At 40.0% G+C, this 24,714-nt stretch overlaps 2 protein-coding genes and 1 long non-coding RNA gene across 4 annotated transcripts; 1 reads left to right on the top strand and 2 right to left on the bottom strand.

Annotated features, from left to right (window-relative positions):
* Positions 1-970: 970 nt before the first annotated feature.
* On the bottom strand, positions 971-3,800 carry LOC104108612 (metacaspase-1-like). The gene is made up of 5 exons (XM_009617693.4): positions 3,006-3,800; positions 2,607-2,925; positions 1,755-1,866; positions 1,437-1,613; positions 971-1,299 (listed from the first exon to the last, which is right to left on the bottom strand). The coding sequence occupies exons 1-5, from the start codon at positions 3,406-3,408 to the stop codon at positions 1,243-1,245; spliced, it is 1,068 nt and encodes a 355-aa protein (XP_009615988.1). The 5' UTR covers positions 3,409-3,800; the 3' UTR covers positions 971-1,242.
* A 1,290-nt stretch (positions 3,801-5,090) lies between these two features.
* LOC138905076 (uncharacterized) lies at positions 5,091-7,295 on the top strand. The gene is made up of 2 exons (XR_011413508.1): positions 5,091-5,219; positions 6,620-7,295. It is a non-coding gene; the product is annotated as an uncharacterized lncRNA (long non-coding RNA).
* A 559-nt stretch (positions 7,296-7,854) lies between these two features.
* LOC104099286 (uncharacterized) lies at positions 7,855-13,290 on the bottom strand. Of its 2 annotated transcripts, XM_009606229.4 has the most exons (4): positions 12,316-13,290; positions 9,717-11,262; positions 8,281-8,725; positions 7,855-8,097 (listed from the first exon to the last, which is right to left on the bottom strand). In XM_009606229.4, the coding sequence occupies exons 1-3, from the start codon at positions 13,146-13,148 to the stop codon at positions 8,333-8,335; spliced, it is 2,772 nt and encodes a 923-aa protein (XP_009604524.1). In that variant the 5' UTR covers positions 13,149-13,290; the 3' UTR covers positions 7,855-8,097; positions 8,281-8,332. The 2 variants fall into 2 exon arrangements, with proteins under 2 accessions (XP_009604524.1, XP_009604525.1); XM_009606230.4 differs by lacking the exon at positions 7,855-8,097 and having other exon boundaries at positions 8,574-8,725; positions 9,722-11,262.
* Positions 13,291-24,714: the final 11,424 nt, after the last annotated feature.

Here is a 24,714-nt window from a genome sequence, read left to right as displayed (position 1 = left end):
AAATGAATGCAAACCGAATGAACTAGTTAGATTAAGCCTTCAAGTTTTATCACGTCCAAATTGAGTGAAGAACGATTGATAGAAAATAATATGACTAAATATCAAAAGCCAAAGAAGTTAATATTTTCTCTCTTTTCTGTATATCTCAGAATGAATATGTGAATAAATCCCCTCCTCCCCATTACAATTGATAACCACTCTTAATATAGTGGGAGAATCTCATTTTGGATATAATTAAAAATACATAGTGGGTATTCCATGATAGATTAATTAACTAGCTTTTCCTTGATTCAAGCCGTGATTTCCGCCGAGATTCTCTCCCCAAATGCGGCTATAACAGCTTTTTTGTTTCTTGGCTCGATCTCGATCCTGGCCGATCTCAACCTTGACCGTTCTCTGGGTCTCGAGCTCGATCTTGATTCGATCTCGATCTTGGCCGGTCTCGGTATTGATCGGTCTTTGGGTCTCGAGCTCGATCTTGACTCGATCTCGATATTGATCGGTCTCTGGGGCTCGAGCTCGACAACCTAACTTCGTATCATGGCTCGATATTACAATGATTAACCTTGGACCATCATATTCCAATCTCGATTAGTCATACAAAGGGCAGACTCGATTTTGACCGTATACAATATACATGTTAAAACTTCCCCTGTTAATGTTAAAAGAAAAGAAAAAAAGTACTAGTATGTATGGATTACAAGCAGAAGAGATTGAGGAGCTAGTGGATGGCAGAATGAGAGAACAAATTATTGACTTACGTAGTTGCTTGGACGTGTTTTACAAATGAAGATAACGTTTTATTTTCTTTATTATTATCCAAATTATAGTTGTATTTTACATAGCAGCTGTAGAAGTAGCAAAATGGGTAAAAGTGTAGGTGCGAATCCAGTTATAGCTTACCAATTTATCAACCATTACATATACTGATAGGCAAAAGCTTAGAAACAGGAATTTCAACATGCTGATCTGATAGAAAATAGCTCATGATATTAATTGGAAAGGGCGCCATCAGAATGCAATTCTTTATTTGAAAACTAGTACTATCATTTATTAACTCAGAGATAGAGTCACAAATAATATGGAGAATCAACACAGAAAAATGCCAAAGAGAGATTTGATACAAATCGTTGGATTGCCTTTTCAAAAAAGATAGGAAGGCTAAAAATAATGGAAGTAATATAAAAGACAAGTATGAAACAAGCAGCAGCCTCCTTTGGCATTCATCTTTCTGCTGCAGAATTAGAGCTTGAACTTTGAATTAGTGTAAAATTTTTCAGAAGATGATAACACTGGTTCCTGCAAGGTTATTATCAATAAATATCATATCAGAAAAATAGATATAAGCAAAATATGCCATAAACCTTACAAATAATTAATGCTTATTGATGCAGGATACTTTGAGATGGAACATCTCAGGCAAGGAGATGAGATACCTGGTCTATCTTGCGTTGGAATACCTTCAGCAGCGGACATCTAGCGTTGTTGACCTTTTCGATGGCCTTGTGCATATAATCAAGTAACCCTTGGTATGTTATATCTGGATTTTCCCTGAGAGCTCTAATAAATGTGCAAGTCATGGCACCAGTCATAGTTTTTTCAGCAGAGAAAGCCTGCATACATGAAGGGAAAGGGTGTTTACAGATATATCGACTGTCTCAATATGTAGAATCTGGGGCCATAATATTCATATTATGGTAGTTGAGGATAGGGTATATAGATCAATCATATAAAGAGATGGAAACAAATATTACAGAGGTATCTGCAGCTAGTTGATTATCCTTGCAAGCACTCAAACTGATAGCCCTTCCACCACTCGTGCTCTTATTAGCGCCGGATGGGGGTCTGTTATCAGCCCATCCATTCCTGTTAAGAGTCAAATAACTGATATAGACAGCGCCTCCAAATAACATGCTACTGATTATCAGAATATTGCTGAAATATTAGTTCATCTGAGCTTTGTAATTGATCTGGCAATGCATACCATTAATTTCTCCCATTTGTATTATCAAATTAGTGGAAGATTATAGTTTAAATGCATTCCCAAGAAAATGGTAGCAAAGCGCATAACAAATCATAGCTAGAAAAATGGGAAAATGTATGCTTATGTGATTTGAATACACAGACATACAAATCTAAAGCCGTTGACCGGACAGACTATTTCCTGGTGAAAAAGCTGCTGAGATTTGATTTTTCTCAATATGGAGTAGTTGTTGATAATTTCTTTGCATTGTGAAAAGTAATTCTACTAACATATCACACAGTAACGTTATTAGCGGATTAAAATGGATACATAAGGTGTCTTATATTCCTTGAACCGAGGATCTATCGGAAACAGCCTCTACCTTCACAAGATAGGGTAAGGTCTGCGTATACACACTACCACTTATGAGATTACACTACGTTTGTTGTTGTTGTTGTTGTAAGGTGTCTTATGTTATGGACTTATGGGCTAGAGGTTCAGGCAATACATATATGAGTTTAACTTTTATATAGTGATAGTGTAAAAGAATTAGGTCTCCTAAAAGATGCTCCAACTAGAGATAACAAATAGATTTAGTTAGTTGAGAAATAAAGCAGGTAACTTTGGGAAGGTAAGAACATACTCTTTGTAGACCCAAGGTAAGTCGAGAACAGTTCCACTATGACAAGAGTCGATGATAGCATGAAGTGTAACACCAGAAATTAGTGGCTTAACAAGAATATCATTGATGGCATTATCAATGATCATGCCTTTAGTCCTAAAGTCAAGAGGACATATTGTTTCATCAAAACCATCTGTTTCATCGTCGCTAAAATCAGGTTGTCGTAAGCCATGTCCTGAGAAGTAGAACACCAACGAGTCACCTGATTTAAGGTCTGCCATCAGCCACTTGAAAGCGTCTAAAATGTTTCTCCTGGTTGGAGGATTATAGGCCTCTTCTTCTGCATGTTGTTTCCATTCAAAATCAAAAGTAAGATACAAAACTGTTTCTTACTCATTATCAATAGATTCACTAAAATACCTGCTAGAATGAGAATGGATTCATCTGAAAAGTTAAATTTTTGGACCAACAAATCCCTCATGCTGTTTACATCATGCGATGTTCCTCTGAGCCTGAACTTCTCCTTCTTGTAAGTCACTCCACAAAGGAATGCGCGCTTCCCACTTGGTGGTGGCTTTGTAAAAATAAGAGGTAAACGAGGACTAACACTCGGAGAAGGAGATAGACTCTTCGTTCTTGATCTATTTCTCCTAATTTTATCCCGAAATCTTCTCATTCTAGAACTCATCCTACCGCGCTCTTGGACCTGCAATGACCTATCACTATTGCCTAGTTGAATCAAATTGCTACACTCACAACGAAGTCGTTGACTATACGGTGGCAGTGTCAATGGCAGTCGACATTTTTGACATGCCATAGACATTATCTCTGTTCAATAAACTAGCTCTGCTCACTAAATAAAGTTAGCAAACAGTAAGTAATTAGCACTAGGAGACAAAGTCACTTCAATTGGACTAGTTCTTGAAAGAATGTGAATTGATCAATGATTATATATAAGCTGGAACATATTCATGTGTGTTTTATCAAAATGTGAACATGAGCTGTTCCACTTCACCAAAAGTAAAGACATTTCTAATTGTTTTTTGGTTGATTCACAGTTAAGATTGTCCCTTCATTTCCATATCGTTGATATTCAATTGGCAATGTGCTGATTTAGAAGAAGATGCCGCTACAGAAGCAAGGAGATGAAACTGGCTTTGCCTTTTCCATCGCTCTTTTTGGAAAGTGAAAATTCGTATATATAGTGGCTGATAGGGTGTACAAACCAAACCGATAATTCGCACTAACCCGATAATCCGAGTCAACCCGGAAAAAAAACCCGACTAGTGGTTTGGTTTGGCATTGAAAAATAAAACGCGATCATAATAAGTTTGGTTTGGTATTAACTAAAAAATGTCAAACTGAAACCAAACCAACCCGACATTAAATGTATACATATTTTATATATTAGATAGATAAAAATATTTATTAGAATGTAAGTTATAAATATTTCTTAATTTTTTTATAATTTCTGTATTTAGCATAATATTTTAAGTGTGTTTCATAGCCCATGTAAATATTATTTTTTTTGTCTGGCTCATAAAAAAATAATTGAGCTCAAACCAAAAACTAGTCCTAAAGCAAAACTAGACTAGTCCTAAACTAGTTCTAAAACACTAAAACAATTTTGCCTCTTCTCCACTAAATTGTGACTATTTCAGTGTCTCCGGATGCGATTGCAATGGACACTATTAAACATGAGAAAGTTAGAAAATTTGAGTAGTTTGTTGATCGCCGTCTGTACCAGATCTTGTGGATGTGCAAATGTTCTATAAAGGACTTCTCTATATGTTCCTTTAAAAAGATTATCTTTGGAAGAGGGGGAATGATTGATTAAAGTTTCCATTAGTTTTCTTGAACTGAAATTGGAACCATACAACCTATTTACTAGCATAGTTGAGGTCAATGCTAAAAATAAAATATGGTTGGTATTGGTAAAATCATATTTAGGACTAAAGAAATATTTGGAGCATAAGTTTATCGGAAAAAACTCCGAAAAATTCGAGAAACCCGAGAAAAACCGATATTAAAAAACCCGACTTTTGTTGGTTTGGTTTGGTCTATAGATTTAAAAACCCGATACAATTGGTTTGGTTTGATAATTGCAAAATTCGAATCAACCCGACTTATGTACACCCCTAATGCTGAGCACATTAGCATATCCGGAACCCTGTCTTGATCAATGAATCGAAAAATATTAAGGTATTTTCCATGACTTCAAACTTTGCATAGCCCTTTCACCTAATCGGTCGTGGCTCTGATGCTCTCTGCGTCCGTGGGATCAACTCCACCTTAGAGATCTTCCAGATCCGCAACTACAAGCTCTCGAGTGAGAACAGGATTTCCTACTGCTGATAAGTATGCAATCGAAGAATCTGGCGAGATATGGAGAGGATATGCTCGAACCGGACTGCATCTCCATTTGCCCACAGTAAAATATACCGGAGAGGGGGAACTGATTTTTCTTCTAGATCGATTAATTAATTGGATCGAAGTACAAAGGAATTGATCGAAGTCTGATGTCAAGTTACGCCCAAGCTAGTACAACTAGTTGCTGTCATTCGACGTTCCCTATTCCATAAAGGCCGAAGGAATAAGTTCCATTTTATATATGCTCTTGATCAAAAGAAAAAGGTACTACTTTATTCCGTTACATATACAGATGAAATATCAAATTTGCTCTCTTTCTCTTGTACTAATCCACCCAAGGGATTTTATTCCGTAACATAGTATAAATGAAGATTGGAGGGAATGGTTAGCAATTTAACGTGTAAAATGAAGGGTGGAACAAGCGGTCCACAAAAGCAACTTTATTCTTGCTTATATAAAAAAGTACAAGTGTAGCATGCTGTTAATAACTTAATCCCTAAGGAAAATACAAAGCATTTCCCAGAAAGTTCCTGCTCTTTATGATCATCAAGATTCTGCAAGCTCAGTGAGATTAATTTGTCAAATGCAACTGTATACACTACTTGAATCCATTTAATTTCTTTTACCGACAAAACTGTGCACAAAAATCAAAATATTTTGAGCAAAAGTTTTTATGGTTAAGTGTATCTTCTCTTTACTACGAATTATTAACAATATTTGTAATTTATCCAATATTAGTGGGTTCCTTAATGTTCTTCTTTCCCGTAAAGGAAATAGGGTAATTAGGACGTATACTATATGTATATGTATATGTATTTTAGACTCCTTCTAACAACTTATGCCATAGCCACCTTCACGTTTTAATGTTCCTTGCCTTTTTTAAATGAAGAATAAGGAACAAGATGCTCATCTTCACAAGTCCAGTAAATAGAAAGCAGGAATCTAAACTATCGGTCGTGGATAACCCACAACAAAAGGCTATATTAAATGGCATTGACTCATTACTAAGAAAACTTCACCAGAAAGCATGTTAGAGCAATAGTAGGAGTGACAGTATTACAAATTCAATGTGGCAGAATAGTGCTTCAGACATGATTAACAGAGAAAGGGGCAAATTTCCTTGGCCGTCACATCTTTTGCTTCCTTGAGAAAATATGCAATTTGCATCGACTATACATCATTGTTATTGAACCTGTCCACAATCTAAATTAATATGAATTTTAAAAGCTTGGCAGAAGCTCATAACACAAGATTAACAGGTAAACACGGACTGAGAAAGCAAGTAGAAAGCCGAAGGGGTATAACTATACCTGTTAATCGGGCCGGGCTGACCCGTTTACAGCCCGGTTCAGCCTGATACTGTAGCGTGGGGGACGGGTTGGGCAGGGAGCGGGTTTCAATCGAATAATTTTTTGATACCGGTGCATCGGAACCCACTAAGCCCGTTAACCCGTTAATGGGTTGTTAACGGGCTACAACCCGGCTCAGCCCGTTAACGGGTTGTTAACGGGCTACAGCCCGGTTCAGCCCGTTTATTAACGTTTTTTTTTTTAATGGACCAACTAAAACTCCTGATATTGACACTTGTATTTCTTATCTACACAAATATTTAGAAATATTATATGATTATTATGCTAACATTGTTGATGCTTCTTCTGCTGTAGATGCAAATATTCCTTCAAGTTCAGTTTCAACATCTGGGACCAGTGCTTTGGATGATAATGATGGTGTTGAAGATTATTTGATTTAGTCTACAATAGGGAAGTATCAACAAACCAGTAGCAGGAATATCAATGAACTTCAATTCTACTTGCAAAAGTCAGCAGAGCCCCGCACAAAGGAATTTCTACCATTGGGTTGGTGGAGGAGCAACTCAAATCAATTTCCTGTTCTTTCGGCCATGGCTCGAGATGTGCTAAATGTGCCGATTTTAACAGTCGCATCAGAGAGCGCATTTAGCCAAGCAAGGCAGCAACTAGGAGATACCCGTCATTCATTGGGTAGCAACGCTTTGGAAATTCTAGTGTGCTTCAGAGATTGGATAAGATCAGAACGACGAAATCAAGGGCGTGACGAGGTAGATGAAGCGGAGGACCAAGAAATTGGAGATATAATGGTTTATGGTTCTGATTCAACCAATGCCGGAAACCAAGAACCTCATGTTGACATGGATGAACTTACAAAAATGATGCAAAGCATGTGATGTACTATTTGTTTTTTTATAATTGTTGTAAACTTTTAATTTGCAAGTTCAAAAATAACAAAATCAAAAAAGAACTTGCAACTTAATTTGAAGTATTATATATTATTCAATAAAAATATCAAATGAAAGTTTTCGGAGCTTGATCCTTACATATAGGTCTTATTAAATAATTTTTTATAGCCACTTACTTTTAAATTTTAATTTTAACATTATAAAATTCAAATTTTAAATTTAAAATTTTAAACTTCAAAGTTTAATTCTAAGCCTTAAAAGTTTACAAACACTTAAGTATCAATAACATTAAATAAGAAAAATAAAATTTACTTTTAAAAAAAAAAAAAAATTACGGCCCGCTAACAGCCCGCTAACAACCCAAACCCGGACGGACAAAAAAAAACCCGAAAAAGTACAGCCCGCTAACAGCCCGCAACGTTAAACGGACGGGCTAATTTTTTTTTTTGTCCAGCCCGTCCCAACCCGCCCGTTAAACACCCTTAGGTATAACCCTCTCAAATACAACTAGATTCTAAAGACCTTATAGGAAGGGGTGTCAAATAAACTGAGTAGGTAGGTAAAAAAAATAAATTATATGTATATATATACTATGTATTGACTCCCCTTAGTTTTTTGGTATGTTTACTTTTATATATTTTGACACCCCTTAACGAAAATTCTGGCTCCGCCACTGCATAGAGCTAATCCGTAAACAGATACATGCATCTACATAATCAGAACAGACACTATTCACTTCACGCATAGAGACACATCTGCTGTCTTCTGAAATTTACATACCAGAATGAGGACTATTACAAACTACACTATTCCATTGATGAATTTACAGCAAACCGAGGATACCAGTGAAAACTCCATTTCCAAGAAAAGAGCACATGCATGCTTTGTAACAACCATCTCTTTAGGCGGAAAGTAGACCTGCATCTTCTGCAATTTAAGATGATAAATGCTGATAAGCTCGCCAAAGAATAAACTATAATGGAGTTGTATTTTAGCAAGAATCACTAGCCAATTTTTCACAGTTGAGACATGAAGAAAGAAAGAAGTGGCAAAAAGATTTTGTTTGTTACTCATTATAGCAGCTATAACTTCAGCAAGTCAAGGAATTACCACATGTATCAGGACATTGAGCAACAGCAGCACGAGAGAGCCGAGTGGAAAATCAGAAATTGTGAGGACTCATGGAAAGACCACTCTCCAGATGTCCGGATATTTTAGCCTTGCAGTCTGGACACATAAATCCAATTGAATCCGAATGAGCTTCTGTATCATAAGCTTCAAGCTGGAACTCTGCTCTGCACCACACACATACTGTTGAAAGCTGATCTGGTCCTTCCATGTTTAAGATGATTCCTCCAGAATCAAATCCAACTGACGCAAAAACCTCTTCCATCCTCGCATCATTACCCAACCCAATAGAAACAGAGGGTAAAGATGAAGATTCATGTCCAACATCAAAGCTATATTTGAAGTGTTCTATCTCATCCAGCCTAAGCTCCTCAAACCCCGTTTCATTATCCAGATTCTGACCAATAGCAGAAAATTCACCATTGTCCTACAGAGGTTGTAGTAAATAGATTACGAACCCGTGAAATTAGGGAATTATTTGAACAAGAGTTAATAGGAGATAGTATCTATCAAACAGAATGATTGTGAAATAACCTATATTCCAAATCCTCAATGCATAAAATCCAACACGACAGCAATCTGCACATTTTGAATTGCCAATAATGGCGATAGTTCTCAAAGAATTAAAGCCTTTCCAAAAATCAGGATAGATGGAGCTAAGTTAAAACAGGTTAGATTAATGTAAACGAAAAAAGAGGATAGAAACAGGCTCACCACTCTAGTAGATGCTACAATGAGTGGGATAAAAAGATATAACATCTTAAAGATTCCTAATGATTATAAACAGAAGGATAAAAACGTTCATCCTGGGTGCATCAGGTACGTTGGGCAATGGATAAACTGTAGAAATAATCTCCTACATTGATCAGTATAAACATAGAAATGCCCAGGTGTTCGCTTGATGCTGGATTGTAGGCATATTGAAGTGTTTATCAAACCAGGGATGTATTTAGAGCCTTGATAAACCCTGAGAGTAGACGGGTCTCTTAACATAAAAATCTTTTCTGAATGCAGTAATTGTCTTCCTGCAAATACATATTTTGGGCACTCTCATCTTAAGTCTATATATTCAGTTTCCAGACAGATTGGAGTAAGCACTTGTTAGCCTCGTCCAAATTGACCTGAAATAGTCATCATAATCAAGTCATAGCCTTCTTCGTTCTCACCTATGTTGGAGATGAACAAAAGAGGCCCTATACAAAAACTCCCAGGCAAGATAAACCTATTTAAATTTTGAATAATCCACAATCATCAAGAATCAACAAAGTTGACCATTTGTCAGAAACCATGAAAAAGGAGGAAAATTTTGTAGAGCGTTGCTTGATACATTTTTTACAAGACAAAGACAAAGGCAAGGTGTCCTCAGCATCTATGAGATAAATGTATGACCTGTATAGATGCAGAAAATGCATCTTTACCTTACTTGATCCTGAAAGAATGCCAGTAAAGTTGTGGAATGATTGCACCATAGGCTCTGAAAAGCTAGCTAACCCATCTTGAGTAGCATTTTGCTGAAGAGTGAATTCCATAGTCTTGGATTCAACATCATTATTTGCTTTAGTCAGGTGGTTTCCAAGACCAACTGCTAGCTTGTCATTCCCATCCTTCCTTATGTCATCACTCTCAGGGTGCTCAGAATCACTACAGAATAGTTGCACCATAGACACTGAGGAGCTTGTTAACCTATTCAGAGTAGCATTTTCCTGAAAAGTCAGCTCCATAGTTTCTGATTCAACATCATTTGCTTTAGTCAGGCTGTTTCCATTACCCGCTGCTACCTTAACAGTGCCATCCATCTTCATGCCTGCACCATCAGAGTGCTCGGAATCATTATGCAATGACTGCACCATAGACACTGAAGAGCTGGTTAACGCATACTGACTAGCAATTTCCTGAAAGGTTAGTTCCATGGTCCCTGATTGATGATCATCATTTTCTTTCATCTGCTTGCTTCCCAAGCCCCCCATTGGCTTGTCGCTTCCAGCCTCCTTTGCTTCATCACCCTCAGGCTGCTCAGAATCATTGGTTGAAATCACTCTCGGACTGAAGTTGTTGGCCAAAATCTCGCCACTCTTATCTTTATCTACTTCCATGCAGGTTTTATCAGGCTGATTTCTGCCTTGTTCATGACATGTTTCAGCTTTAAAATCATTGGCACCTGACACCCCAGTATCAGCGCTTGGCCTCACAACTTGGTCAATGTTGGTAGGCGTACTTCCATCGAAGTTCATTGTCGTACTAGATGGCATGCTGCTGACCTTGGTCGCAACTCTAGCAGCAGAAGTTTCTACAACTGAATTTTGGGCAATTTCAATTAAAGCATCCATTTTACATGTCCCTAAAAGCAACCCATCTTGATGTGGAGACTGAACACGCTTGTCTGCTGCAACAACAGCAGATACATCCACAGTACCTCTTGCATTGTTTCTCACATGGACTCCTACATGACCATTGTAACTACGCCTTTCTTCAAATACCTTATGGCAGAACTGGCATTCATATTTTCCATCTCTAATTATGACCCCATCACCTACAGATGGCCCAACCCTATACCTTCTTGTAGTCCGCTGGTGAAATGAGAACAGATGCTGCAAATATGCATTCTTTTCTTCAAATGTCAAGTTGCATTTATAGCATTCAAAAATGTCTTGAACTTTAACCTCAGGGAGATTATCCATCTCCATCAAGGAAATTTCATTGCCATGTAGATCTAGAGTAGATGAACTGGGTACAGCTGAATGTGCAACTATGTCATGCTTCGCCAAATCACCTTCTCGAAGAGAATGTGGATTTTCTTGGATGTCTGTTGACAACACCAAACTGGTATTACTATGGAAGTTACTTACACTTTTAGAGACAGTGTCATCAGCCTGCTGAGTAAGCTGGTTTGCTTCACCAGTCAAAAAATGGGACCGCAAGTATGATGAAGCCTCTTTGCATGATATAAATTGCTGACCAGTAGGGCTAGAAAAGTAAATGCCAAGTAAGAAAAAATTACAGGACTTGGCACACATAACAAGAGAGAGGCAGTAAATATCTTAAAATTTAGGACATCACACTGTTTCAAATCTATCAAGCACAGCCTATCAAGTGAATTATCGTCATGAATAAAAGGTGCGGTTAAGTCATTTAACAAATTAGTAAATTCGAATATGCATAACGAGCAGTGGTTCCAGCCCAGTGTCCTAATCCTCTGAGCTAATAACCCCGACTCCAACTGGAGTACCCTCAGCAAAGGAATTCAAGAGACTTACCCAAAGAAAGCAAAAGGAATCCAAGACTAAGGTAGCTGGTGCAAGTTTTGCCTATAATTCATTCTTCATAATTCTGGAGAAGGAATTCTGGGGGACAAAGGTTCATTTATTTGCACCAAGCTGCACAGGAGCTTATTCAAGGTCGATTCGAGATTTCAAGTTAAAACTAGATTTCCATTTATCAGCTAAAATGAGTTCCTTGTGCAATTGACTGATTATCTAAATCTAAGTAACTATGCTAAATCTGGTAATAACGTTTGCATCCACTAACTTGACAATGATGATCTCCAAGATACAACAGACTCATTTTACCCACTTCACCAACCCTAGAAATTCAAAGAAGTGGATTTCTCCAACCATTCCTACATGTAGGCTGCAATGTGCTTAGGATTCGGAGTCCATGAGCTATGATTCCTGGTTCTTGAGGGAAAACCCCGTGGGAGTCATCCCATTCCAGTAGCATCAATTGGATCAGTGGATACAGTTTCCGGAAGCAAATATAAAGTACGCACAAACTCATCAACGAGCTAACCATTTTTCAGAACAAAGCATGCAATTTCATGATGCTTCAACAAACACATGAGATGATTTTGCAACACAAACTCTACATAGATCATGATTCTGTTTAATGAACATACAACAGAATAGTGACTTGCAATTTCGAAGTAAGCAACAACGTGCCACATAACACGGATGCATACAAAAATTTACTAAATGAATATGTAATCAACAAGCAAAAGTAAGGAATGAAAAAACATAAAACCTGACATATCTACGGCAATAAACCCAGACGCGACCATCGCGTCTTCGTAGAGCTAACAAGAGCTTCCAACCTATAGGCAATGTATCGCCAAATCCACTAGCATCAACATATTTCCTCCTCTTCCTTCTGCTACACCACTCCCCCTCCAAATCCCTTACAAACCCAAGTACCTCTTCTTCACTCTGTAATCCAACAGTTCTTTTATCCAATTCTCCACTGTACAATTCATCCCCATTATTCTCCAATTTTTTTAAATCCACCACCTCACCATTTTTATTCATAATTTCCACTTCTACCCCAACATCATTCTCTTTCAATTTCATTTTATCCTTAGGTTTACGTCCTCTCTTCCTCTTTTTCTCACGATCATTCATTAAAAGTAGGGTTTTTTCTTGAACCCCAGAAATAGCCGGCTGTGTCGTCGTAGGAGGAGGAAGAGGAGGTGGCGGAAGCGGTGGCGGAGGTGGTGGTGGAGAGTGAGAATTAGGATTGTGAATGAAGAATTTAAGGAAATGCATAATTGCGTGATTTTCAGGGTCGGAAGAAGAAGGGGGTTTGGGTTTAGAAGTGGAAGGGTGAAGACCAGGCACACGAGAACGGTGGTGCTGGTGGCGGAGACGGGAATAGGTTTGACGGCGACTTCCGGCGGATTCATTGAAGAGGGAACGATCGAGCTGAGGAATAACGACGTCGTTCGTTCGCCGGAGGTCGTAAGCTGAGTCGGAGCAGAGGGAAAGTGCGTGGAGTTCGGATTGGGAAAGTTTGCCGATATCTATGTGTGATAGTGCTTCTAGCTTGGGCCCACAAGTGGGCGAGGGTGCAACTGTCGTCATTTCCGATGAGAATTCCGACAAGGGACAATAAGGTGGTGTTGGTGTTGGTGTTATTGACTTGCAGTTAACTCCATTGTCTGGAGGACATAACTAAAAGAGTAAAAGGAAAGCATACTGTACTGCAATGTACTCTTATGGTGAATAGTCAAATTTAGGTCCCCAGTGTTTGAAACTTTGTATTTGGGTTGGTTTCGTTCACAAACTAATTAGGCAGAATTTTAATTTAATAATGAAGTAATTACCATATTATAATTAATAGTGAATTAATTTTTATTTTATAAGAAATTATTAAATAGTCCAAGCTGCATACTAAGATTTCCAAAGAGAGATGAGAAAATTACTTTGTCCCAAAAACACAAAGTGGAATGAAAATAGAATCGATGTTTTAAAAATAAAAATTACATCTTTAATATCTACTAATAAGAGTATACTTTGAATCACAATTTTTATACCTACATCTTTTTAGATTTTTTTTTTAAATCTTTGTCAATTAAGAGATTGTTTTACTTTTTAAATTATGTAATAGAATATAAGATGTAGATATAACAGTTAAAGTAAGAAACTTTATAAGAAAATTTTAAAAAAATAGTACTGAATTAGTAGTAAAATATGCATTACTATAGTAATAAATTTCAGGAAGTCAAAGAAAGAAATCAAATATAATCAAATCCTACCCTTTGTAGCTAGGTACCACAAGAAAGCTATCCTAGGCGCTGCTCAAACCTCAATTGGTTACAAATATAAATTACACTAACTTACCATATAACTTTTATTTAAATTTATGAAGTGGTAACTATAACATGAAAGTTTTATTTGAGATGAATCAAATTTCAAGTAATTAAGTAAATAAAAAGTAGAAAAAATTTCAAGTGAGTTCATTGAAATTGAACAAATAACACTATGATTCAAATGGTGCATCTTGGCTACTAGTAACTACCAAGATGTCCCCTTGAAAGCTCAATCGGATAGTAATGTTTCATTTGGGCTAAACGCGATGCAAACTTATCTTTTACCTAAAGAAGAAATATTAATAAACATTGTATACGGTTAAAATCGAGTCCATCCAATTTTTTTATCTGACCAGGACCAGGGAGTTGCATCGAAGGTCGGCCCCGTAGTGGATCAGACCAAGGTACGAGGACAAAGTACCAAGTTCGGGATTCGAGGTACCTGTCGAGATCGAGGCCAGCAGCGATCGAGACCGAATAAGACAGGCATCGAGCAAGATCGAAGATAACATAATAACGGAAAGGCGAAATATCTATGACTGGTCGAAGATCGTGGCGGAAATCTCGGAACGAATCAAATTAGGAACGGTTAATTAGCTAATCATGGGATTTCCTTCTATAACTAAAGTTATACCATAAGTAGAATTTCTCTACTATATAAAGGGAGTATTTACCATTTGTAAGGACACATTGTTCACGGATATCAAAATTATATAATTCTCTTTCTCGTTTATGCTATTGTTCGTCAGTTTGTTATATTTTGATTGTTCTTATATCAACCAGTTCGAGAATATCCAAACTTGAGGGCTGAGTTCCATTCTAACACTGGTTTGCTTTACTTTATAGTTTATTTCTATTATTAATTTTCATATTTATCAATTGGTAGTAAGTGAAATCACATATCCTTAGAACCACATTTTAAGTTTAATTGTTATCCAATTTTAAGGGTAAACAGTTTTGCGTCCACCGTGGGGCCAAGGATAATAGTGATTGCTTAATACTGATTTTGATAACACACACTGCTTTACACTTGTTCTCGTAAGAATCTTTGATTTCAGGATAAACATGTCAAACTCACAAGCAGCACCTACACACGGTGACAACGGCCTCGGATTTCACGGGGAAAATGACAATATAGTCGCCCCAAGGATCGAGGCGCCTCAGGCTGACCTCGAGGGAGCACCAATTGCAAATCTCGTCGATGTCAGTTCACATGTCGCCCTAAATGCAAATTTGGGTGTTAATCCCGAAGGTAGCGTACGCAGGGAAGTTCGATCAGGTGGTCGAGGTACGCAGGGCGGAGAAAATGGTTGAGTTAACCTCCAATTGATATTCGAAATATTACAAGCTCAACAAGCCGTTATAGCACAACTACAAAATCAGCACCGAACACCGAGTAGGATCGAACCAGAAGTCGTCCACAGGACTAAGCCTGTGCCGGAAAGGTCGAACACCAACGAATCGGGGACTGACCCCGCCATTATGAAAATGCTCGAAGAGCTCACTAAGCGGATTGAATCGGGAGAAAAGAAAATCGAGGCAAATGACAAGAAAGTAGAGACATACAACTCCTGCGTTGACCAAATACCGGGGGCACTACCGATTCTAAAGGGTATGGATTCAAAGAAATTTGTACAGAAGCCTTTCCTTCCAAGTGCGGCACCGAAACCCATTTCGAAAAAATTCCGAATGCCAAAAATTCCTAAGTATAATGGGACCACTGACCCTAATGAGTATGTTACTTCTTATACATGCGCAATAAAAGGGAATGACTTGGAAGACGATGAGATTGAATCTGTTTTACTGAAGAAATTTGGAGAAATCTTGTCGAAAGGATATGGTACCACAATTTGCCGCCTAATTATATCGATTCCTTCGCCATGCTTGTAGACTCATTCATAAAGGCATATGCTATAGCAATAAAGGTTGCAACTAGGAAGTCAGACCTCTTCAAGGTGAAATAAAAAGACAACGAAATGTTGAGGGGATTCGTATCTCGGTTCCAGATGGAACGCATGGAACTACCACCGGTCACAGACGATTGGGCTGTTCAAGCCTTTACTCAGGGTTTGAACGAACGAATTTTGGTGGCATCGCAACAGCTAAAGCATAATTTAATTGAATATCCAGCGGTAATATGGGCCAATGTACATAATCGGTACCGTCAAAGATCAGGGTCGAGGATGACCAATTGGGAACCCCTTCCGATTCCGTTTATCCAAACATGCCTGTCGGCAGAACTCAAAGGGATATCGACAGAGAACCCCGGTCGAACAGAGATCGATATCAACCATATAACGCAGATCGTAGAAACAACGGCCCAGGACGCAATCCCATCCAAAATGATCGAAGGAACGATCGAAGACAGAGCTCTCGAGGGCTCATGAGCAAAAGTGGCTTCGATAAACATGCCGATCCCACAGAAGTACCACAGTTATCAGAATACAACTTCAGCATCGACGCATCAAGTATTATGTCAGCCATTGGGAGAATCAAAGATACTAGATGCCCCAAACCCCTACAAACTGATCCATCCCAAAGAAACCCCAATAAAATATGCAAATACCATGGTACACATGGTCATAGAACCGAAGACTGCAGACAACTAAGGGAGGAGGTGGCCCGTCTATTCAACGAGGGTCACCTTCAAGAATTCTTGAGCGACCGAGCTAAGAACCATTTCAAAGACAGGGATGCGAAAAGGAAAAACGAGCAGGAAGAACTACAACACGTGATTCACATGATCGTTGGTGGGGTCGATATTCCACAAGGGCTCGTGTTCAAACGCACTAAAGTATCAATCACCAGGGAAAAACGAACTCGAGACTATGTGCCAGAAGGCACTTTATCATTCAATGATGAGGAAGCAGAAGGGATATCACAACCCCATAATGATGCTTTGGTAATATCTATCCTTATGAATAAAATTCAGGTTAAACGTGTTTTAATTGATCCAGGAAGCTCGGCCAATATTATTTGATCGAGGGTCGTGGAGCAGCTCGACCTACAAGATCAGATCGTACCCGCAACTTGGATTTTCAATGGCTTCAACTTGGCGAGTGAAACAACTAAAGGCGAAATCATCCTACCAGTAAATGTAGCCGGAACTATTCAAGAAATAAAGTTTCATGCGATCGAGGGCGATATGAGATACAATGCACTGCTCGGAAGACCTTGGATTCACAATATGAGGGTGGTCCCCTCAACCCTTCACCAAATACTGAAGTTCCCAACACCGGATGGAGTAAAAATGGTGTATGGGGAACAGCATGCTGCCAAAGAGATATTCGCGGTCAACGAAGTAATACCGATATCGGCACTTTCGTCAACAAAGGGATCAGAATCCAAAGGAAAATAGAAAGCTAAATAGCAATCACAACCACCAGCCTCGACTCAGTCGGAGAAGCAAGGAATGGACGAGGACGGTGACTACTGGATCCCTCGATCCTTCATAATCCCCGAGGATTCCGACGCCACCAAATCGGCAGTCGAAGAACTGGAGCAAATCATATTGATCGAGCATTTACCCGATCGAAAGGTATACCTAGGTATGGGGTTAACCCCCGAGCTCAGGAAAAAACTCATTAAATTTCTTATCAATAATATGGATTATTTTGCTTGGTCCCACCTAGATATGACAGGGATCCCGCCAGAGATCACTACACATCGACTGAGCTTGGACCCGAAGTTCTGCCCGGTAAAACAAACGAGAAGGCCCCAGTCTGAGGTAAAACATACATTCATCAAGGACGAGGTAGCCAAACTTCTCAAAATAGGATCCATTCGGGAAGTAAAATATCCCGAATGGTTAGCAAACGTAGTCGTAGTCCCTAAAAAGGAAAATAAACTTAGAATGTGCGTAGACTATAAATATTTAAATAAAGCATGTCTTAAAGACTTTTTTCCTCTGCCGAATATCGATCATATGATCGATGCCATGGCCGGCCATGAGATCCTTAGTTTTCTCGATGCCTACTCCTGGTACAATCAAATACAAATGAACCCGGAGGATCACGAAAAGACTTCGTTCATCACTAAGTACTGCACCTATTGTTATAATGTAATGCCGTTTGGACTAAAATATTGCTGGTGCCACTTATCAATGCTTAGTAAATCGAATGTTCGAAGAACAAATAGGTAAATCAATGGAGGTTTATATTGACGATATGCTAGTTAAGTCCCTGCGAGCAGAGGACCATTTGATACATTTGTAGGAGACCTTCGATATACTAAGGAAACACTATATGAAACTCAACGCGGAGAAATGTGCATTCGGGGTCGGCTCGGGCAAGTTCCTCGGCTTTATGGTATCAAATCGGGGGATCAAAATCAACCCCGATAAGATCAAGGATATCGAAGACATCACAGTCGTGGACAATGTTAAGGTCGTATAAAGATTAACATGGCGCATAGCCGCCCTAGGTTGATTCATCTCGAGGTCTTCAGATAGAAGTCACAGGTTCTTCTCACTGCTCAAAAAGAAGAACAATTTTGCATGGACCCCGGAATGCCAACAAGCATTGGAAGAATTAAAGCGGTACCTCTCAATCCCGCCACTGCTTCATACTCCGAAAATGGATTAGCAACTCTACTTGTACTTAGCAGTCTAGAAAATTGCGGTAAGTGGGGTCCTAGTTAGAGAAGAGCAAGGTACGCAATTTCCCGTTTACTATGTTAGTCGAACTTTAGGTGAGGCTGAGACCCGATACCCACACTTAGAAAAATCAGTGCTTGCCCTAATAAGCGCCTCTAGGAAATTAAAATCATATTTTTAGTGTCACCCGATCTGTGTGGTGACTACTTATCCGCTTCGAAATATTTTGCATAAGCTCGAACTTTCGGGGCGATTGTCCAGATGGTCCGTCGAGATTAGTGGGTACGATATCGAGTATCGACCCCGAACGACCATCAAGTCTCAAATCTTAGCGGACTTCGTGGCTGACTTTACGCCAGTCCTCGTACCCGAGGTCGAAAAGGAACTATTAAAGTCGGGTACATCATCGGGGATGTGGACTCTCTTCACAGACGACGCTTCGAACGTGAAGGGGTTCGGGCTAGGCATCGTTTTGAAGCTGCCCACGGGTAATACAATTAGACAAGCTATCAAAACTTCCAAGTTAACTAACAATGAGGCCGAGTATAAGGCCATGATTGCATGTCTCGAGATAGCTAAAGGTTTGGGAGCAGAGGTCATTGAGGCCAAATGTGACTCCCTGTTTGTGGTAAACCAAGTCAACAGAACCTTCGAGGTTCGAGAAGATCGAATGCAGAGGTACTTGGACAAATTACAGGTGACTCTACATCGGTTTAAAGAATGGACCCTACAACATGTGCCTCAAGAACAAAACAGCGAGGCCGATGCCCTTGCAAATTTGGGGTCATCAGTCGAAGACGACGAGATTAGCTCGGGGACTATCGTACAACTTTCAAGGTCAGTAATCGAAGAAGTCCATGCCGAAATCAACTCCACAAGTCTAACCTGGATTGGAGGAACAAATATATAGAGTACCTAAAGAATGGGAAGCTTCCATCGGATCCTAAAGAATCGTGGACTCTACGTTCGAAGGCCGCACGATTCACATTGGCCGAAGATGGAACACTATATAGAATGATATTCGATGGACCAATGGTAATATGTTTGGGACCAGGAGATACCAACTACGTCCTACGAGAAATCCACGAGGGCACATGCGAAAATCATTCCGGTGTCGAATCATTGGTTCACAAAGTCATCAGAGTAGGATACTATTGGGCCGATATGGAAAAGGATACAAAAGAGTTTGTTCGAAAGTGCGGCAAATGTCAAAGGTATGCGTCAATGATTCACCAACCCGGAGAGCAACTCCACTCAGTCTTATCCCTATGTCCATTCATGAAATGGGGAATGGATATAGTCGGCCCTCTACCATCGGCCTCAGGTAAAGCTAAATTTATTTTGTTTATGACTGACTATTTCTCTAAGTGGGTTGAAGCCCATGCTTTCGAGAAAATTAGAGAGAAAGAAGTCGTAGACTTCATCTGGGACCACATTATATATCGATTCGGGATGCTTGCCGAGATCGTATGCGACAATGGAAAGCAATTCGTCGACAGCAAAGTGACAAAGTTTCTCGAAGATCACAAAATAAAAAGGATCTTGTCAACGCCATATCATCCTAGTGGGAACAGACAGGCCGAATCGACAAATAAGACCATCATTCAAAATCTAAAGAAAAGATTGAACAACGCTAAGGGAAAATGGAGAGAAATATTGCCCAAAGTCATTTGGGCATATCGAACAACACCAAAATCCAGTACGGGGGCAACACCATTCTCTTTAGTATATGGCGCCGAAGCTCTGATCCCGATTGAAGTCGGGGAACCCAGCATCAGGTTTCGATATGCAACGGAAGAGTCAAATCACGAGGCTATGAATACAAGCCTTGAATTGCTAGATGAAAATGGGAAGCCGCCCTCGTTCGAATGGAAGCACAGAAATAGCGGATCGAAAGGTACTACAATCGAAGAGCCAATCTTCGACACTTTAAAATCGGGGACTTGGTTCTGAGTAAGGTCACCCTCAATACTCGAGACCCAAACAAAGGAAAACTTGGCCCGAACTGGGAGGGACCGTATCAGGTCCTCGATATCATCGGAAAGGGATCTTACAAACTTGGCACGATGAACGGCGAACAATTACCAAACAATTAGAACATATCACTCCTCAAATGATATTACTGTTAAGGTACGACCTTCTTCACTTTCGTTTATATTTTATACTAACCATTTGCAGGTGTTTAATCAAAGACATCAAAGGATTCTTCAAACATAAAGTCCTTAGGTTTGAAAGCACGCGTTGCACTCTTTTTTCCTTAGACCATTTTTTTGTCCCAAATAGGTTTATCCGGCTAGGTTTTTAACGAGGCAATCATTGTTCGTGCTAAACTTAGAGCAATTCAACAGTATCCGAGGCTCCTTTACAATCAATCTCGAATACTGGGGGGCATCACCCTCGGATAGTTACAAGGAAAATACTTCGTGCTGACAGGGTCTCGATAGGTAAATTTTGTAAGGGTCAAATGGTCGAACGAACCATGCACATGTAGATTACTCGAGCCCTAATGGCAAACATGTACGCATGTTAATCTATTGAAAAAAGTATTTTTCCTTGCCAGATATTTCATGCCTTAGAGAAATTTTTACTTTACAATGTCGTGCTTATGATCTATTATGGAAACTAGCTTAAGAGTCGGTCACAACTAAAGTTCGAACAATTGACCCCGCACTCGGGGACTGCCATCCAAAAAATTGACATGATCGAATTACTAAAACCTTGAGATCGTAAGACCTTAAAAAGGCAACCCTCGATTTTATAGGCCACGGCCACCCCACTCGGAGACTGATACTTCGAACAAGTTTGAAGTATAACAGGGGAGCAAGACCAAAAGGCGAATCACAAGCTAAAGGCTACAACCAAATTAACACGGTTCAGAGACGTACGATTTTCGTTATAAAACAAGCCTTCAAATATTTTCATAAACCAGTTAAAAAGGCTACCCTCGACTAAATTACTGAGGGTCTCGATAATATCGACCCTCGAAAACCCTAATGGGTACAAAGTCATTCGAACTCTAGAACAAATTATTTATTTTATGCAAAGGCATTACAAAACAAAGGGTCTCGATAATATCGACCCTCGAAAACCCTAATGGGTACAAAGTCGTTCGAACTCTCGAACAAATTCTTTATTTTATGCTAAAGCATTACGAAACAAAGGGTCTCGATAATATTGACCCTTGAAAACCCTAAATAGGTACTGAATCGTTTGAATTCTTGAGCAAATCCCTTATTTCATGCTAAGGTACAACAGATTTTATATGACTAAACAATAAACTTTTCAACCCGAAAAGGGGGAGAAAGCCATTCTTTTTACTATGGCCGTATCGGCCTAATTGAAGAGCCTAAAGGGCCATTTTATTTATGAGTTCGAGAAATCATTCTCACTCAATTAAAATCTAAGGGTCACCCTACTCCGAGTTCGAGCAAGTACTCACTCGATTAAGACTACACTAGTCCGACTTCGGTCTAGTTGCTTAAAGTCCCAAACTTATGAGCAAAATCTCCATAAGGCATGAAGGCATTAATGAAATAGAATTTTCACGAGGCAGGAAATAGAATAAGGACAAGTCAAAAAGAAAAAAGATCTTTTATATATATATATATACGAAGATATTTACAAGGACCGATCAGGGTCCCGCACAAAAAATTAAAAAAGAAAAAGCCCAAGATTCCTAATTTTCCTCAGGGATAGATTCTTCTCCATCGAGGTCCTCCCCATTCTCGGACCCGCTCTTGATGCCATCATCATCATCATCATCATCGGAAGAGGCCAGTGCTCCAGCATCGTCTTCATGCTCTCTAGTCTTTATTACCTCGTCGGTAAGATCGAAACCTCGAACGTGGATCTCCTCGAGGGTTTCCCTCCGAGATTGGCATTTGGCAAGTTCAGCAATCCAATGTGCTCAAGTTTGAGCGGTCTCGGCTGCCTCTCTTGCTTGGACTTGACTGGCTTCAACATCTGCCCAGTAGATGGCCATGATCGCCTCTGCCTCGGCCTTTGCCTTTTCGGCATCATATTTGGCCTTTGCAAGTTCGGAAGCCAACCGAGCCTCGAGCTCCTCTATTTTCTTTGTCTGAGCTAAGCTCTTCTCATTCATGCCTCAAAGCTTACTTTTAACCGACGACAATTGGGCTCGAGCAGCCTCTTTTCCAGCAGCAAAGCGATCCATACTTTCTTTCCACCCCAAGGTTTCTGCCTTCATCATGTCGACTTCTTTGCGGAATTGCTTGATCCTCTCGACCTTCTGCTACAGCTGTGAGATTGAAATGGTAGCCACCATTCCCGAATCGAGCCCATAAGCTTTTAAGATTTTTATTACCTGCTCGATCAGGTTGGTATGATCTTTGTGATCCGTGGCTAACTCGGCTCGGAGGTCCTTGATCTTTTCTTCTTTTTGCCCACCGAGAAGATTGAGGGAATTCCTCTCCTCGGTAAGCCTTTGAATGTCGGTCTCGTACCGACTCAGCTCAGCTCGAGAATGAGAAAATACTTCCCGATGAAGCGCCGAGGCCTACGCAAAAAAAAGAAAAGAAGTTAGACAGGAAGAGAAAAATGAACACAAGAGTAATATCAACAAAGAGAGTTAAGGCTTACCCGATTCAGAGCTTGCTGCGCTTCATTGAAAAGGCTCGATGCCTTGCCTGAGTCCTTCCTCGAGACCTCCAAGTCGCTCAGGCCGGTAGCATCTTCGACCCCAGTAAAGTAATCACGGAAGGGGTCCTCCCTTCCGTGGGATCCTATGATGGAAGGGGTCTTCAAGGCCCGAGCCTCTTGAATCATCTCCTTAGAAAACGAGGGGAGCATCGGGGAGCCTCCAATTTCTATTACCCCAAGTGGATCACTTGGGGCGTTCTCTCTATCTCGAGGGGCCTCGATACCAGCCTCTACAGCCGTACCCACCATTGGCTCATTATGGTGGGAGGCATCTTTAATCCTCGATGACTCGGGGACCTCGCCCAAGTCTCTTCCCGAGACCCCCTCATCTCAAGATGGAGTCTCTGCAGCCTTCACCGATTTAGTGGTCTTTGGGGACTCGGTGCTTATTCCCACTCAGGCCACCAGCCCGGAGTCATCTTCTTCCTCTTCTTCATCTTCCTCCCTTAGATGCCGAACAGAGTCTTCGGTCAGAAGGATGATGTTCTTCTTCGGCTTACGAGCCTTCTTCTTCTTAGGTTCTGGATCCTTGGAGGTTGAGGTCTTTTTCCTCTTTTTGTAATTCGTCGATTCGGTGCCAAGATCGAAGTCTCCTCCTCACCAGATAGAGGCCTCATGACCGCATCATTGCCCAGGCATATACACGAGAAAAATTGAATAAGTAGAAGAAGAGCATCTTAATCGAATAATCAAATACACAAAAATGGTCTTACCATGAGTCTTGGCCTCCCATCGGCCCTTTGATAATTCGCGCCATGAGCGCTCAACGTATGTAGAGGTCGAGGCCAGGTTCTGAACCCAGTTCTCGAGGTCGGGAATCGCATGTGGCATCCAAGCGATCGCTACATCATGGAAAAAGACATCGATGAGAAAAGACAAAGGAATAAATAATACATGGAAGCTAACAGTGAGACGATACTTACGATTCATGTTCCATGTCTCAAGAAATGACATCTTCTCGGTTAGGATTAGGTCGGAAGTCCTCACTCAAACGAACCGGGTCATCCATCCTCGATCTTTGTCCTTGTCTATGCTCAAGAACAATACTTTATTAGCCCGACGTTGGAGTTTTATTAACCCGCCTCGATAGAGACGGGGGCTATACAATCTGATAAGGTGATCGAGGGTGAATGTCACGGCCCAAACCGATGGGCCGCGATGGGCACCCGGTATTTTACTCAACCGAGTACCAACATAATATATCTTTTCGTATCATACTATCATAGATAACTGAGTCGGAGAGGATGCCGTGAGATAAGTAGAATACAACATGTAATACCAACTTATACATAAGACATATGTGCCTCTAAGACCAAAATAACTACTCGTACACTGAACATAGGCCGATAAGGCCATGCAATCTTTTACGTACATGACATCTGTCTACAAGTCTCTAAGAATACATAATTGTCATAAAGGTCGGGACAGAGCCCCGACGTACCAAACAATACACATCTAAATCGTACTGACCAAACAAGAAACTCCGGAGCAAATAGAGTGCACCAACATCTTCCATTGAGCTGATCGCCTACTTGGAGGACTCTCGACCTATCTATCGAGACCTGCGGGCATGAAATGCAGCATC

This window comes from Nicotiana tomentosiformis, chromosome 1 (assembly GCF_000390325.3).
Source record: "Nicotiana tomentosiformis chromosome 1, ASM39032v3, whole genome shotgun sequence".
NCBI lineage: Eukaryota > Viridiplantae > Streptophyta > Magnoliopsida > Solanales > Solanaceae > Nicotiana > Nicotiana tomentosiformis.
This window is presented reverse-complemented; position numbering and strand designations above follow the sequence as displayed.

Excerpts from the sequence above, each read along its gene's own strand:
- LOC104108612 (XM_009617693.4), bottom strand. The coding sequence starts at position 3,408 with ATGTCTATGGCATGTCAAAAATGTCGACTGCCATTGACACTGCCACCG. Across the intron at positions 1,867-2,606 it reads TTACCTTGGGTCTACAAAGA|GAATGGATGGGCTGATAACA; the intron begins GTATGTTCTTAC and ends GACTCTTAACAG. Across the intron at positions 1,614-1,754 it reads AACTAGCTGCAGATACCTCT|GCTTTCTCTGCTGAAAAAAC; the intron begins GTAATATTTGTT and ends TCATGTATGCAG.
- LOC104099286 (XM_009606229.4), bottom strand. The coding sequence starts at position 13,148 with ATGACGACAGTTGCACCCTCGCCCACTTGTGGGCCCAAGCTAGAAGCA. Across the intron at positions 11,263-12,315 it reads TATTGCCGTAGATATGTCAG|CCCTACTGGTCAGCAATTTA; the intron begins GTTTTATGTTTT and ends TTACTTTTCTAG. Across the intron at positions 8,726-9,716 it reads TTCTTTCAGGATCAAGTAAG|GACAATGGTGAATTTTCTGC; the intron begins GTAAAGATGCAT and ends CAACCTCTGTAG.